General features: G+C 40.1%; 1 protein-coding gene across 2 annotated transcripts; it reads left to right on the top strand.

Moving 5' to 3' along the window:
• Positions 1-5,616: 5,616 nt before the first annotated feature.
• Positions 5,617-16,401, top strand: rell2 (RELT like 2). 2 transcript variants are annotated; one of them, XM_079893399.1, is made up of 7 exons: positions 5,627-5,689; positions 10,923-11,015; positions 11,194-11,415; positions 12,938-13,000; positions 13,100-13,163; positions 13,553-13,732; positions 14,391-16,401. In XM_079893399.1, exons 3-7 carry the CDS (start codon positions 11,223-11,225, stop codon positions 15,079-15,081), a joined length of 1,191 nt encoding a protein of 396 aa, XP_079749525.1. In that variant the 5' UTR covers positions 5,627-5,689; positions 10,923-11,015; positions 11,194-11,222; the 3' UTR covers positions 15,082-16,401. The 2 variants fall into 2 exon arrangements, with proteins under 2 accessions (XP_079749526.1, XP_079749525.1); XM_079893400.1 differs by lacking the exon at positions 10,923-11,015 and having other exon boundaries at positions 5,617-5,689.
• Positions 16,402-17,474: the final 1,073 nt, after the last annotated feature.

The raw sequence follows: 17,474 nt of genomic DNA, 5'->3' as shown, positions 1-17,474 counted from the left end.
GTGGTGCGTGCGATTTGTGAAACAATACTGTTTGGGTACGAGGCGTTCACAGCAGTTCCTGAGGGTGCTGACAGTGTTCATTAAGAAATATCTCGGCGCGCGTGCAAAGAAAAAATCCGTGCGCTGTCGGATGTTTCAACCTCGCACCTGTTGACTTTCTTCTCGAGGGATGAAAGCCAAATATATTTTAACGGCTCGTTCTCGCGCTTGCCGAGGCAGTGTGTAGATTACGAGAACGTATAAATATTAAAACAGTATTGTCTGGTGATTATGGCTGCATTTAATTCTATGAATTAAAATGATGGAATATTATCTGACTTTTAAGAAGTTAGATATTTAGTAATTCAGCCTATCATCCAGATCGCGTTATCCAGTGTTTTTGGCTGCATTTTAATTTAGGAATTAAAATGATGAGCAGCGAACAAAAAGAGCAGGTGTAATTCTGGTCTTTTTGTAAAATGTGAAATTAACATATTTCTGTTTCTTTTCAGACCACGTCTCCTGTTTTAGAGTCTGGGGCAAAATGTTTTGGGTAAGAAAATCTTTAGATTTACTTTTTCGATGGTCAGGTAGTAGGTCTTAACAGGCCTCCTTGACCATACAGTCCCCATTTTGCAACCGGACAGCGCTTGGGCCTCCCTGAGGTGAGCTCCCAGGAATTAACTGTCAAGGAGTAATGTGGTTATCAGGTCATAGGCCTCACTAGGCCTTCCTGAAAATGAGCTCCCACATACTGTGGTTGAATGAGCTCCCACATTCTGTGGTTATCAAGTTATAGGCCTCACCAGGCCTTCTTGAATATGGGCTACCACATACTGTGGTTATCAGGTCATAGGCCTCACAAGGCCTTCCTGAGTGTGAGCTCCCACATACTGTGGTTGAATATGAGCTCCCACATTCTGTGGTTATCAAGTTATAGGCCTCACCAGGCCTTCTTGAATATGGGCTCCCACATACTGTGGTTATCAGGTCATAGGCCTCACAAGGCCTTCCTGAGTATGAGCTCCCACATACTGTGGTTGAATATGAGCTCCCACATACTGTGGTTGAATATGAGCTCCCACATACTGTAGTCGCCAGGTTATAGGCCTTACCAGGCCTTCCTGGTTATGAGCCTCCATATGTCAGGTTACAGGCCTCACCAGGCCTTCCTGAATGTGAGCTCCCACATACTGTGGTCATCAGGTTACAGGCCTCATCCGGCCTTCCTGGTTATGAGCTCCCACATACTGTGGTTGGATGAGCTCCCACATACTGTGGTTATCAAGTTATAGGCCTCACCAGGCCTTCTTGAATATGAGCTCCCACATACTGTGGTTATCAGGTCATAGGCCTCACTAGGCCTTCCTGAGTATGAGCTCCCACATACTGTGGTTGAATATGAGCTCCCACATACTGTAGTCGCCAGGTTATAGGCCTCACCAGGCCTTCCTGGTTATGAGCTTCCACATGTCAGGTTACAGGCCTCACCGGCCTTCCTGAATGTGAGCTCCCACATACTGTGGTCGCCAGGTTACAGGCCTTACTAGGCCTTCCTGAATATGAGCTCCCACATACTGTGGTCACCAGGTTACAGGCCTCACCGGCCTTCCTGGTGATGGGCTTCTACATGTCAGGTTACAGGCCCATCCGGCCTTCCTGAATGTGAGCTCCCACATACTGTGGCCGCCAGGTTACAGGCCTCACCCGGCCTTCCTGAGTATGAGCTCCCACACACCGTGGTCGCAGATCTTCCTAGTTATGAGCTTCCTCATGTCAGGTTATAGGCCTCATCCGGCTTTCCTGAATGTGAGTTCCCACATACTGTGGTCACCAGGTTTCAGGCCTCATAGGCCTTCCTGAGTATGAGCTCCCACATGCTGTGGTCGCCAGGTTTCAGGCCTCTCTGCCTTCCTGAGTGTTAAGCTCCCACATTCAGTGGTCACCAGGCTTCAGGCCTCCTAGGCCTTCCTGGTTATGAGTTTTCACATGTCAGGTTACAGGCCTCACCAGGCCTTCCTGGATGTGAACTCCCACGCACTGTGGTCGCTAGGGTATAGGACTCACTGGTTGTGAGCGTCCACATGTCAGGATGCAGGCCTCATCAGGCCTTCCTGAATGTGAGCTCCCACGCATTGTGACTATCAGGTTACAGGCCTCGTCTGGCCTCCTGATCATTGGTTCCCACATGCTGTGGTTCCCAGGTTACAGGCCTCACCGGCCTTCCTGGATACAAGCTCCCACATTCTGTGGTCGTCAGGTCACAGGCCTCAGCGGCCTTCCTGAGTATGAGCTCCCACATGCTGTGGTCGCCAGGTTAGAGGCCTCACCAGGCCTTCCTGGGTTCAGAATGGATAAGTACATGCACTTTCGTTTCATGCACTTTCTAAAATCCATATTTATGGTAAGGGTTATGCGCTGTACGCTTCGTTCCCTTTTTTATGTGTGGTTCAGACTCCGGTTCTTCACCTTGGGTCCCACTCTAGATGCGTCTTCTGTCGCAATGTTTTACGACAGGCGCTTCCCTTTCAGGCTATCTCCCACATTCTGTGGTTACAGGCCTCATTAGGCCTTTCTGAAGGTAGCCCCACATTGTGTGGCTGTCAGGTTACAGGCCTCTCAGGCCTTCCTGAATACGAGCTCCCACTTACTGTGGTCACCAGGTCTCAGGCCTCACAGGCCTTCCTGAGTATGAGCTCCCACATACTGTGGTCGCCAGGTTAGAGGCCTTACCAGGCCTTCCTGGATTTGGACTGGCCAAGTACACGCACTTTCGTTTCGTGTACCTTCTAAAATCCATATTTATGGTAAGGGTTATGCGCTGTATGCTTCATTCCCTTTTTTATGTGGCTCAGACTCCGGTTCTTCACCTTGGGTCCCACTCTAGATGCGTCTTCTGTCGCAATGTTTTACGACAGGCGCTTCCCTTTCAGGCTATCTCCCACATTCTGTGGTTACAGGCCTCATTAGGCCTTTCTGAAGGTAGCCCCACATTGTGTGGCTGTCAGGTTACAGGCCTCTCCGGCCTTCCTGAATACGAGCTCCCACTTACTGTGGTCGCCAGGTCTCAGGCCTCACAGGCCTTCCTGAGTATGAGCTCCCACACGCTGTGGTCGCCAGGTTAGAGGCCTCACCAGGCCTTCCTGGATTCAGAATGGCTAAGTACACGCACTTTCGTTTCGTGTACTTTCTAAAATCCATATTTATGGTAAGGGTTATGCGCTGTCTGCTTCATTCCCTTTTTTACGTGGCTCAGACTCCGGTTCTTCACCTTGGGTCCCACTCTAGATGCGTCTTCTGTCGCAATGTTTTACGACAGGCGCTTCCCTTTCAGGCTATCTCCCACATTCTGTGGTTACAGGCCTCATTAGGCCTTTCTGAAGGTAGCCCCACATTGTGTGGCTGTCAGGTTACAGGCCTCTCCGGCCTTCCTGAATACAAGCTCCCACATACTGTGGTCGCCAGGTTACAGGCCTCAGCGGCCTTCCTGATATGAGCCCTCATGTACTGGAGCTCCCCACATGAGGGGGTCATCAGGTCTTAGGTCTCAGTAGACCTTCCTGGGTTTGAACCCTCTCTTACTTCCCCAGTGTTCGGATCGAGCACTGGGTAGACCCGTGGATTGAGTGGACGACTTCCGTCGTTTCTTGAGGTTAAGTCACACTCTCTGGGAGATCCCATCTCTGTGATCCGGAACTGAATGGTTTCTGCCAGCTTTACAGGCCTTCAGTTTCTGGATGCCTTATCCAAGGCAACTTCCAGAGGCTCTGTCTTGGACAGACAGGCAATGGCCAGACTGTGAGTCTTAGTATAGATCACCAGGCCAGCCTGGTGGCATTTCAGGAGGCCTGAATAGTGACTGGCTGGGAGTCCCTTGGGTCCCCTAGCCACACTCCCTAGAAGGGACCCCTTCTATTGGAAGTTGTGGTCCTAAGCCTTTGAGCTGGCCCAGATATACCCCCAATTAACTATGTTCTGGCGGTTTCTTGGTTCATTAGCTTGGGCTATGACCGGTAAGGAGTGCTGTCACTGACAGCCCGATGTGACCTAAGGGTGAGTGGTTCCAGTGTTTCTGAATTACTGGTTCGGACAGTTGTCACTGCCTTTGGGCATGCACTCCCCTCAGCATGGTGGCGTTGGTATATCGTTCCCCATAGCGTCATTCTGACGTAGTGTAGAGTTCCCTTTCGAAAGGGAACGTCTCAGGTTACGACTGTAACCTATGTTCCCTGAGAACAGGGAACGAGACACTACGTCTTCCTGCCATGCCTCGGGGCCTGCCTGCAACAGTCCCTTCAGACGATAGGATGTTGTCATGTGTGCAAGGCTCCCCTTTATACATCCAGGTCGCGCGCTCATCATTCAAGCTGATGATGCACGGGCTGTCGCCGGTCAACATGATTGACGTGAGTTGATATTTATTTCAGACACCTGTCACGCCTGAGGCGTTCCCCATAGCGTCATTCTGACGTAGTGTCTCGTTCCCTGTTCTCAGGGAACATAGGTTACAGTCGTAACCTGAGACGTTTCACTTGGTCTACACTATCACACTAAACTGCATTTGAGTGTGTTGAAATTTATAATGTTATTCAATGTGTTTGTTTGTCTGTATGAGACTAGCAGTAAGCTAGATCAACATTAGAATAACATACTGATCATATTCTAACATTTCATCATGTTGAGCTTAACATTGATTAGTTTTATGTACATTTGCTCACCTGTCTAATAAAGTACATGCAAGAGAAGTGTCTCTGTCAAGTCAAAGTTTGTCACGGACGTGGAGCTCTCGGCATCTCGAAAACGTCACGCTGATATTGATCCTCGTTTTAGTTCTCCTTTTGTCACAAAGTCTGCTAGCCATGGTCCATAATGTTTGAACGAAACAACAACAGCGTGAGCGAGCCGCTAGACGTAACACAGTTGTCCACGTCTGTCGCCATGGTTACTATGGCAGTATGAGTGGAAACCAGGGATAACACGGATATTACGTCATTGACAGGCGACAAGTGAACAGGGACAAGCCATTATTTAAAATTGGAATTTCTCTGAAATTAAAAATCTTTGGGAACTTTTGGGATATTGTAAGTACACAACTGCAGGAAATATAAAACAATGTGCAAGTGATTTTTGGATATTTTATTACAAAAATCTTACATATTGTAGCTTTAATAGTAGCCTAAATAGCAAGCAGTTCAAAACAATATTACTGTATAACAAAATTATGACTTTACAAAAACACAACAACATAAATATGATAAAACTATTTAACAAATATTTTAACATTTTATAATTTTATTTAATATTCCCAAGCTGTTTTACTGTATACAGAAATTACAAATTTTTTCAACTTCAAATGTTTTGTTACGTTTGTGCTTGAAAATTACTCTTACTATCCTAAATTGAGCCTGTTATTTAGCGAGTGTAATTGTTTGATAGATAGATAGATAGATAGATAGATAGATAGATAGATAGATAGATAGATAGATAGATAGATAGATAGATAGATAGATAGATAGATTTAATGTTATAATCCCTTGCAAAAGTTAAAGACCTGTTCCAGAGAGCTGAATCCACTATAGAGAGCATTTCACGTGTCGTCTTCCTTTAAATATGTAGCGGACTGCAGCTCTTGAGTCCAGCTGCTGCTGTTTCAGCTTCAGTGTCATGCTGGAGGCATCATAAGCGCATCCCTTGGCCGTTAAAAGCTTTGGTGAGTACCTGAGTATAATGTTCTCGTTTCGAAAATATCGCGATTTTAACGGTAGCAGTAGCTATGTCATGTGGTCTCTGACTTTCTCAGTTTTGAAGGTTGTTAGGAAATATACAAGACTAATAGAAGATATTTATTTGACACATTGAATTCACGCGACAATAATCTGTTCAAGTAATCAGGAAACAAATAAATCAAAAACGCCGCATTTATTTTATTAAGGTGTTTACCCGAGCGTGTGAGCATCAGTTCACATGGGACCCGTGCTTAGTCTGATAGATGAAGACAACGGAATGTAACAGAACTCAAAGCTCCCGAGACTCTTGTCTGAGCTATTTTTAACTTGGCACGCATCTTCGAAAATGCGCGTAGGCCAGCAAAAAAAAAAAAAAAAAAAAAAAAGCAAAACGTGGTAATTGGTAATAATAATAACATTAATCAAAATAATAATAATAAACAGAATGGTTGTGACAATGAGGCATTTGACAGTCTTTGTCGGTATATTCACTACTTGCAGTGAATCGAGAGATAGTTTCGCTATTTCTTTATAGTCAAAGTAGCTGATATGTGGGATCCTCCTCTGCGCATCTAGAAAGCTGACAAAGAGCTCAAGACGAAAGACATGTTACACATTGTTTCCTTAAAGTATTACCTGAGTGCATTAATAATAGGCTATTCTCTTTCGTCTGTTTTATTATATAACTGATACAGATTTACAGTTTAATAGATAGTATTATAATAAATTGCATGAGAATGTTAATATGGACATTTATTGGCTGTACAAGTGTAGTTCAGACTCTTCTCTTAGATACAGTATTTGAATTTCCCATATTGTTCATTCAGTAGTTGATTATAAAGTTGAATTCTTCATGTATGCAGGTCTATAGAGTGTCTCTGCTCTATTTTCATTTCCATGCATTTCATATAAAAATGTTCTATTCTTGTTGTTGCATGCATATGATAAGTACTTTTTGTCATCAGTAACTGAGCAGTTGTCTTATGTTAAACAATATTTTTGATAAATTAGATGTAGGCAGGATATGTACATATTTTGTTTACAACTGTTTTAAGTAAATCAGTGTGAAAAGACTGAATGCAATACATTTGAATACATTTGAATTACAGTTGGGTATAAAGACTACATATATAGATCAGGTTTCAATGACGTGAGGATGAGAATAACCCATGCAGTGTCATCAGTGTGTGTTTGGATGTGGAGGTCACGAGAATGCTGAGTCATACTGCAGAGTAGCTCTCTCATGCTTAGCTTTCCTCTGTATTGAATAGTGACCACGCTTTGTAAGTTAATCCAATGTCATGACTAATTCAGCAATTTCCACAGAATGACTTTGAGCCAGAGGAGATGGTTACTGGTATAACGTTATTTTTTTATTTACCTGATGCTAAAGTCTTAATAGAGGTTATGCACTGACATCACTTTCCCGCCAGAAATGCCCTCTTAGGACTGAGTGGCAACTTGGCTGGCGCTAGTAGGGAAAACTGCTAGAACTAGAGTAAAACAAATTAATTACTCACCAAATGTCGTTCCAAACCCATAAGACTTATTTCATGATTTCAAAAGAGGGATCAAAGACCCCCATTTTTAAACTTTATTTTAACATTAAGCATTTTGCAGAAAGATGGAGGCATGTCTGAGAAATAAATATACTCATTTAGTAATAACAGCACTGCCTGTTGAATTTATAAGGGCTATAATTAAGAGGTCACGATGCTTCAGTGCTCTGTCACGGCTTTAACGTTTTAAAGATTAAGTTTATATAATATAACAATTATAAATACAAATAATTTGAAACTTTATATAAAAGCTAAATTATGTGTATGCTCTTAGTATCGACAATTCATCTCACTACTTTGCTCTGAACAACCATAACAACTATTGCTGTGAACGGTTTCAGGCGTAGGCCTATCTCAAAATATCTCAACTTTCTATTTCAAATTTATAAAAAAATTTCACACTATAGATGTCGCTCTTTAATACGGCGTGATATATTTCTGTAGCGCGTCAGTGTAAGCGGCGGATCAAGCGCACGTGGACCGATCTTCTCTTCCTCTTTGCCATACAGGATGAAATATGAACATCAGAAGGTGATACTGTACAATTCCCCCACGGAATGTCACGTTTTCACCTCTTGGTTAAAACATGAATATTCATCATAATCCCGCTATCAAGCGGACAAAATAATTACAATATTGCAATAATTTTGACACTAAATAAAATGTGATAATTTTGACTCACGACTGTGCTTTGAACTGCTTAAACTGGCTGAAAACGGTGCAATCATTTAGACACAAAACATAAAACTGACATGATTGCGAGTGCGACTCACACCTACGGACAAGAGTGTCAATCAATTCACCTGACTGTGGAGGAAACCTGCGATTTGAACTCCTATATGATTTTAGTATTTTAGCAAGCAGTGAACTGCACACACGCTTGTCAATTTGAGAAATAATCCATAACCATTTGAAACAGAGCGATTTATAATGAAGATGATTAATTGTGCAATCTTACCACTGCATCGCAGATTTCAATATTTGGTGGTTTAAATGCCTGCTTGAGGTCTCTGTAAAGTTTTAAAGCAGTATTTTAGTGCCGCTTTCAGAGTGGTCACGTCCGTAACGGAGAACTGTCACGCCCGTAACATTGTTTTTTCCTCATAAATGCGAACACGAAAAATTCAATAAAATGTATATTTTAATGTTCTGTGGAGAGCCAACCCTTCTACATTTGGTGGGTAGTATTACTTTTGTGTAATTCACAGAATTCCTAAAAAATATGTTGCCACCTAAAACTTTACAATCGGAGTTTACATGTCCTGAAAAATGTCCTGTCTCTTCCAAGCTTTATAATGGGAGTGAATGGCTGGTGAAAATTTGAAGCCCAAAAAAGTGCATCCATCCATGATAAAAGTAATCCATATGGATCCAGGGGGTTAATAAAGGCCTTCTGAAGTGAAGCCATGCATTTGTGTAAGAAAAATACCCATATTTAAAACTTTATAAACTATAATCACTGGCTTCCAAGTTCCGACAGACGGGCATACACATTGGTGGAAGACAAACCCCTGACCCGACGCACAACATAAAGACGAACGCGGAAGCTCAGAGGAAAGAGCAAAACAAAACACCGGTCGCAAATTAGAAATTTTGAAGAGAAATGTCAGAGGATTTCTATATAATAGAAGAGGAACTTTGTTTGTTGTACAGCCCTATAAGTTTAAACCGCGAGAGGCGTCTAAGCTTACGATACTCCTACATCCTACGTCATACATGCATCACGGGTTACTCTTTTGGCACAAGTCGATTTGCGTAGTGTGCGTACGGTCGTCTGGCGGAAGCTAGTTATTTTAGATTATAAAGTTATAAATATGGGTATTTTTCTTATAAAAACCCATGGCATCTCTTCAGAAGGCCTTAATAACCCTCAGTGCCGTGTGGGGTATTTTTTATAATGGATGGATACACTTTTTTGGGCTTCAAATTTTCACTAGCCATTCACTCCCATTATAAAGCTTGGATTAGCCATCAGGCCATTTTTTTTAGTATAACTCTGATTGTATTTAAAGGATTGACCCCCTTTAAAGGGTTAGTTCACCCAAAGACGAAATTTCTGTCATTAATTACCCTCGTTCCAAACCCATAAGACTTTTTGTTCATCTTCAGAACACAAATTAAGATATGTTTAATGTTATATGTTTTATGTTTTTTGAATCAGCCATAGGCAGCAACCTCATTGCAACTTTCAAGGCCCAGAAAGGTTGTTGAGACATAATTAAAATAGTCCATGTGACTACAGTGGTTCAACCTTAATGTTAGGAAGCGACAAGAATACTTTTTATGCGTAAAAGTCAAACAAAAATAACGACTTTATTGAACAACTTCTTCTCTTCCGTGTCAGACTCCTACGCTGATCATGTTGTAAACACAGTGCAGCGCTTCAGGATTCTACGCCAGAGCGCTGAGCCCCTTATTGGCCAACTCTGTTCACGTGATCACCACGAGACGTGTGTGTGGTGCTGACGCAGGAGATGGCCAATATTGAGCCAGCGTTCTGAAGTAGATCCCAGAATTGCGAGACACCCGTTCCAGCACTGCTGGCCCCTCCCACGCTCCCTGAGCTACCGGCTCCTCCCTGGCTTCTTGTATTGCCGGTGCCACCTAGGAGGCTTCCTGTCCTGCCTATCCCACCCCTGGCCACCCCCTTCCCCTCCCCTGTTGGACTTATTACGGCACGAGGACGCTCCTTCCGGGATGGAGTACTTCCGTGTACTGTCACGTTTTGAGATTGTGTGTTCATGTTTTTGATCTGTTTTTCTGTTTTATTGTTGTTTGAAGTTGGTTGTGTTTCCTCTGAGTTCTCCTGTTTATAGTTTTGATTCTTGGATTAAATATTTATTTTGAGTATCTCCTTTGCCAAGCGCTTCATTACAGCCACCAAAAATGACACCTGGATTCCTTGCTTTTTCTGCAAATTGCAGTGATCAATTTGTTTCTATTTTCTGTAGCTTTCAGCATTCTGAAAAAGGATATCGCCGATTTCTTTCTTTTTTTTTTTTTTACCTATTTGGTTTCCATAATGTAGCCAAAATGGAGAAACATAAAATAAAGGGGTAAAAAGACGTCTGTCAGGCTTGAAGCAGGCACTCAGTAAATCTGACTGAATTAGAATCGTTTAAGCAGCTTTATTTGTTATGTTGATTAAATTTGTAACAATTATCAATGGGCGAAATAACAATAGCCATTATTAAAGGAAATACACAATACGACAGAAGAATTTCTGTCAATGCTGTTGCAGTTATACTGTTGCTCTATTTGTATGCTGCGGTGAAAAACAGGCCTGTTATTTGTAGACCCCAACACAATCTCATGGCAGTTCCTTACGTTTTGGCGAATAGGCGGCTAATTCATATGAATTTTCGGACGATTCTCCTATGTTTACGGGTGGACTTTCATGCTAGAATTTTACAATGCAGGGAAATTTGGTGATACACTTGATAAACACATCACATAGAAACTGCAATTGGAATAAACTGGAAAACCTAATATCAATCCAGTTGCCTCGTTTTAACTGATGTTTTGGTGAATGGACATGTGAATGGGTGGAAAATATGCTGTACTCCAAAAGTTATGCCATTGGTTTTTATGCCAGTCGTTCATGAATCATTTAAATTGACTTGAATGTTAAAACAACAGAATGAGAAATGTTTTGCAGGCTGTTGAAGTTGCAACATATATCAGTTGCTGAGTGAAAACAGAGGGTGTGGGCCAAGCTCCTCTCACCACACGCCTGGATGGCAAGATAAAGGTACTCGCTAACAGGAAATATACCCTGATGGAGCTGAGTGGCTGATTATCTCTCTGAGCCAAGAGAGTCAGATGGCGTGACAAAGACAACTTTCTCAATGCTGGAGAAAAGAGTTTTAGGTTGTGTGAGCATTACCTGCTGTATAAATGTAACTACCATACTTTTGTCCAATTTGCAGCCAACTGCCTTTGCAAAGAAGACAGTGGGATGACAGACCAAGAGACACCCAATGTGGGTGAACCCCCTCCAACATACATAATCTTCCTCCTTGTCTTTTTCTTCTTCATCACTGGCCTTCTGGGTTTCTTAATCTGTCACTTATTGAAGACGAAGGGCTACCGCTGTGAACTGGAAGAGGATCAAGTAAATTGTGACGACAAACTGGGGACAGACAAAGATGGCAAGTCATTTCAGCCTTTGTTTTATAAAAATATACATATGTTTTATACAAAATACGGTCACACTTTAGATTAGGGTCCAATTCTCACTATTAACTACAACTTTTTCCTCAGTAAAATCCTAATTACTGCTTATTAATAGTTAGTAAGGTAGTTGTTAAGTTTAGGTATTGGATTAAGTTGGATTAGGTTGGATTAAGGGATGTAGAATATGGTAATGCAGAATAAGGCATTAATATATATATATTATATATGTAATATGCATGCTAAAATGCAACTAATTAATAGTGAGAACTGGACCCTAAACTAAAGTGTTACCCAAAATCCATACTGTTTGAAGATAGTTTCTTGTCTTTTTATTTTCTGTATCTTTATCCCATGGAGGTTTTATTTATCTCAAAATTCCTGGCTTAATACCTAGTCATCCCTAAAACCCTCACCATCACTTTTTTTATTATTATTTGCTTGTATAATCTATACGGTCCAAAAATAAGCACTATTTTTCAATAGACGACCCACCCACACACACACACACACACAGATTTCTGCCAACCATTGGTAACTGCGATATTATAATAATAGATTTATTTAAAAAGATGTCTGCCCTTGCAGTGCAAAGAGAGAGGATCACTCTCTCAAGAAATGACACAGTCCATCAGTGACAATTTTTGACTTAAATAAAACATGGTGGTGTAAAAAAGGTACATGCTATTTATATAAATAGTGGTACATACTGTTTGCACAAGAATAAATAGCAAGAACATGTTGCACTAAATGTAGACTATATGAGAAATGGTGGGTAAAGTTAGTAAAAATGACCTTTGCCAACAGTGCTATTTGCACTGTTAGCAAGATTGCACATAATACTGCAATATTTTAATACATAAAATTGATGGGGACACTATACTGTCAATGAGCACCGTCCTTCGGATGAGACGTTAAACCGAGGTCCTGACTCTCTGTGGTCATTAAAAATCCCAGGATGTCCTTCGAAAAAGAGTAGGGGTGTAACCCCGGCATCCTGGCCAAATTTGCCCCTTGCATGGCCTCTGTCCATCATCATAGCCTCCTGATCATCCCCATATACTGATTGGCTTCATCACTCTGTCTCCTCTCCACCAGTAAGCTGGTGTGTGGTGGGCGTTCTGGCGCAATATGGCTGCCGTCACATCATCCAGGTGGATGCTGCACATTGGTGGTGGTTGAGGAGATTTCCCCTTTCATGTACCTAGTACCTAGAAAAGCGTTATATAAATGTAACGAATTATTATTATTACTCACTTTATTAACTATATAAGGATCTAAATACTCGGCGCTCAAAAAGCACATTTTGACACAGTAACAAGCAGTTCACATTGACAATACAAAAAGCGATTAATAAATTAAAATTCTTACAATTAGCCCCTTTAAACTGAACAAATACACAGTATGATTTTGGTCAGTTCATCCAATTTGTAATGACATTATTTTAATTACCATAATTATGTTTATATGACATAAAATTTGAAAACTGCTTTTGTCCAGATGAATCAGAAAACAGTCAAGACACTGTGGAACAAATTCTGAAATGCATCATTGAAAATGAAGGTACTGACAATTCGTTCTGTTCTATTCTGCAGTATTTACTATTGTATTGGTCATGTATTTAAACAATTTTCACCACTTGTTTTGCTATTTTTGTCACAGCCAATATGGAGGCCTTCAAAGACATGTTTACTGGGCAAAATGTTTGTGAACATCACGATCCACGGTATAATCATTACATTTGTGATTTTTTTATATTTCTTTTGTTCTATAGTGTGATAAATAGATAAACACCAACCTTTACAGCACATTTGACTCAAAGAGGATATATCAACTTTGTATAAATATGTTATATGATATGATGTGAACTGTCTACATTGAGATTATTTAAGATCTTCCAGTTTGTTTCCAGATATTTTAGTTTGTAAAGTATAAAAAAACATATTTATTTTAGTACTCAATTCAACATTGGCCCCACACCTCACAATGATGTAGGACAAGTAAAGTAATGTAGATGTGTAAATTAGTTTACTGACCTCTGAACTAATCCAAATGTAATAGAGGAATAGTGGCCATTTCCGTTTTACTAAAAAAAAAAAAAATGTTTCTAACCAGGTTACATCAGAAAGAAGGTGCAAGTGGTCTTCCCCTTCACCATCATACAGTTCATCTGGGTGGTGAAATCAGCTCCTGTGTCCACTGTATGCAAGAACATATATTAAAAACACGACGCAAAAGCCGTGTGGCTAGAAGCAAACCTCGGCCAGCGGAGCAGACTGTGTTCTCTGTGGGAAGGTGAGGATCTATTATCTGTTATTATATACCAGTCAGAAAGTTACAGTAATGGACAGACTCATTCTTTATTACTGTTCCACATTTAGAATAATGCTAAAGTCTTAAAAACATGAAATACCACAAATGGAAGTACAGTATGTCCATGACCATGACCATAAATGTGGAATCGAAACATTTGTATATTTGAGTTTCTTCAAAAATGAATAGAATCTTGACTAGATTAGAGATGCATGGTTTGTACATTTATTATAATATTGGGGCAGGATATTTTTTATTTCATACACTAAAACTAAATCAAAATAAATATCGAAATGAACTTATTCAAGTCAGTGAATGTATGAATTGCATTTTAATGCATTTTTTTAATGAATATGAACAAAATTTTTTACAGGATAATGTGATCCAGTTTTGTAAAGAAATTCAAAAACTTTTTGAAGCATTTAAGCATCATCCTTCAGGTCAAAAGCGTTTTAGGACAACTATAAACATAAATTGTCAAGTGTGTCCAGACTTTTGACCGTGTTGATTACAGTTTACACCATAAGTATTGTAGAATATTATCAATGGATGGAAGATAACAGTAGACTAAAATTAAGATTTGCGCTATTTGCAAAATGTATAGAATACAACCAAGCTAACTTAACTAATACTTTCACAGATTTCGTGTCACCCACATGGAGAAGAGAAACAGCCTGCAAGGTTCGATCAATCTTTCTGCCTCTAAGCCAGGAAACACGTCAAATGACACAACGCTCTCTGATAGCAGGACGGGATTTAAAGACGCTTCAAAAAAACCTCAGGAGGAATACAACATCCGCAATATGTTCAAAGACACTGGAGCAACCAATGGCAAAGTCCTAAATGTAGGCAAACGGAAGAAGAGTGTCACATTGCTCGGCTTCTTTAAAGGTGCTGATCCTGTGGAGACCAAAAGGGAAGCAGAAGTGTTTGAGGAGGACAAGGAGGGGTCAACCACTGCTGATCAGTTATCTGTCTCTCTAGGAGAAGGCTTGAGCTCAGTTGCACTGTCTCCCACTGATGAAACAGCTTTAGATGAAAATGCAAATAAAGGTTCAGGTAGTAAATTAGAGGAGACCAGCATAGAGAACCAAAATGCTGATGAAGCGACTTTAAATGTGAAATCGCATGACAAATTAAGTACAAACACAACAGAGATAGTTCGTGATAGTTCTAATGACTGCTCTAGATTTTTGGTGGTACGAACTACGGAAGAAACTGTCATCCCACCTGCAGCCGCTGCGGACCATAGAGGAGATGATACGACGAAACTCAAGGACATTAAGACCGGCCAAGTTAGTCAGGAGAGTACAGACAATCAGCAGATATGATTACAGCATCATAGCCCTACAAGCATAACATTATACAATTATCAGATGGTCAGACAGTTGTTTATTAAGAACGAGACTCATGAAAAACAACACTGCTTTTACCAAAAATACACCTTGTTCTCAATTAATTGCATATTTAATCTATAAATATGATGGGCTTAATTGAAAAGCAATGGCCATTAAAATAGATCGACAATTTGTTGTTTTTCTTTTCGCATCTTTAGAAAGCAGCTTAATTCATTGGGCAATCACAGCTCATATTAAAATAACACTGTACTCAATTGTGTTATAGGGGAATATTTTTACATGAACTATTTAAACATGTGTCATGTGTCCTTGTATACAAGACTGCTAAAAAGACTGGCAGTTATGCAGGTCATCCATGAATAGAAATGTATTTATAGGACTATACGAACATTTCTAATTATTAAAGACATTTCACCACTCATTCAGACGGCTTTATCAGTTGTGGAATAGTGGGTTTTCCCAGACATTGAATGCCAAAATACATTTGATGTCATGCGCTGGGAATTGTGTGAATATGGCTGAAATGTCTGGGTTTTAAAAGTTTGAAAGGTCTTCACTGAACAGAAGAGGGACAAATGTTACTTGTTAACCACTTACAACTCATCAAACTAATAGCCTAATCATCAGTAAACACCAGCAATTTTGTGGACGCGGACCTCTGTCCAATTTTTCTCCGTGAAGCACGTTTTAATTTGGAGCAAGAGATACAGTATGGAGAAGAAGTCTCAGCTCGGTCCGTCTCACTATAACAATCAGATGCATATTGCATACAAAACTGGAAAACACTTTTTCAGTCTATCATTATCTAATCTGCACATACGCATTTTTATCAGTTTACTTTTTTTTATCAGTTTTGAGGATGATGTCATCACTGATTTGATTGCCAAAGTTTTGCCAAGTTAGTAACAAAATAATTTGATAGATATTTAGTTTTGTTTGAGATTGTCGTACCATTATTTAAATACATGATTAATAGCATAAAGTCCTGGGGTGTTCCAACTGACAGATGTTACAAAAGTGCTTATTTAAGCAGTAATTGTGGTAAATAGGAACTATATATGTAGGTTTTTGACATATATGTTGGTGGTAGACTGATAAATTCATCTCATGATATATTTTTAAAAAATCATGTTCATTCAGTCTTTATGCAGTAAACAGTGTACTCAGTTTACCCTATGTTTGACATTTTCCCTGGTTTCCATTGATTTCTTTTTTTTTTTCTCCATGTCAGCTGTATGTGTCCCATGTATGTTTTTGAGAATAGAAAATAAAATATTAAAATAAAATTGTCATGGTATCAAATGAGGAGAAGGATTTGCAGGTTAACAGTGTTTAATAAAAACATAAAACTCACAGCCGTACACAAAATGATAATCCAAACAGGTGACACAGAGAAGACAACAGAACAACCAGTGACATCAAACAATGAACCAGCAAAAGACACACAAAGACACAGCTTATATATGCAGGTTAATGGGAAACAGCTGGTGACAAATGATCAATGATTAACAGACAGGAGTATGGGAAATGCAGTTCATGATCCATATGACAGTGAGGGGAAGAGACATCTGGTGGCAACTCAGGGAACAACACTAATACAATACAATAAACACAAAACACAGTCTCACACTGTGACAAAAATAGTTTCAGACAGCTCTGTTACAGTGCTCAATGGTACACATTTACTGACATTTGATGACCTAGATATAATGCATCAGAATTTTTTATATTTTGCATATGTCACAATCATTTCACAATCATTTAAATTTTATGTGAATCAGCTGTTGGAACTTGAATGAATGACTCAACTCACTCATTAAGGCAGTCAGCGTGTCCAAAATCACTTGCTGTATAGTAAGTATTACATTTGGTTTAAATTTTGCTTTACGACCGTTAAAAAAGTAAATTCTATAAATGAATGTTTGGATGTAATACAACTGTTGTCACAGTCATGTGACCTACGGCATCAGTTACGTTGCTTATGCTTCACCGTCATTCACAAATCTTCTCTTGTGGCCTCATGGGATAGTAAAATTTGTTCATCAGATGCACGCTTCAGAATTTCCCCGACAGTAGTGGAAAGTAGTCGCAACCACCTACAGGCTTTTTTGTTTCATATTGAAATTATGTTTCTTTTTTATCATTTCATATTAAAATATTCAATTAAAAAAAGCAGTCTGATTCACTCAATTCATTCACCTAATAATTGAGGTTTTAATTGCAGTGTAAATGCATGTGTGCCACATCTGTGCTACATTAAGCACATATACATGATTCAATCTGTGTAAATGCATCTAAATGGGACTCCATATGCGGCTTCTGTGTGACCCTTTGCAGTGATTGATTTTGTTCATTTGATTAACAGC

This window comes from Squalius cephalus (genome assembly GCF_949319135.1).
Source record: "Squalius cephalus genome assembly, chromosome: 14".
NCBI lineage: Eukaryota > Metazoa > Chordata > Actinopteri > Cypriniformes > Leuciscidae > Squalius > Squalius cephalus.
The sequence above is the reverse complement of the archived record's forward strand: the minus strand, read 5'-3'. Positions and strand labels throughout refer to the sequence as shown.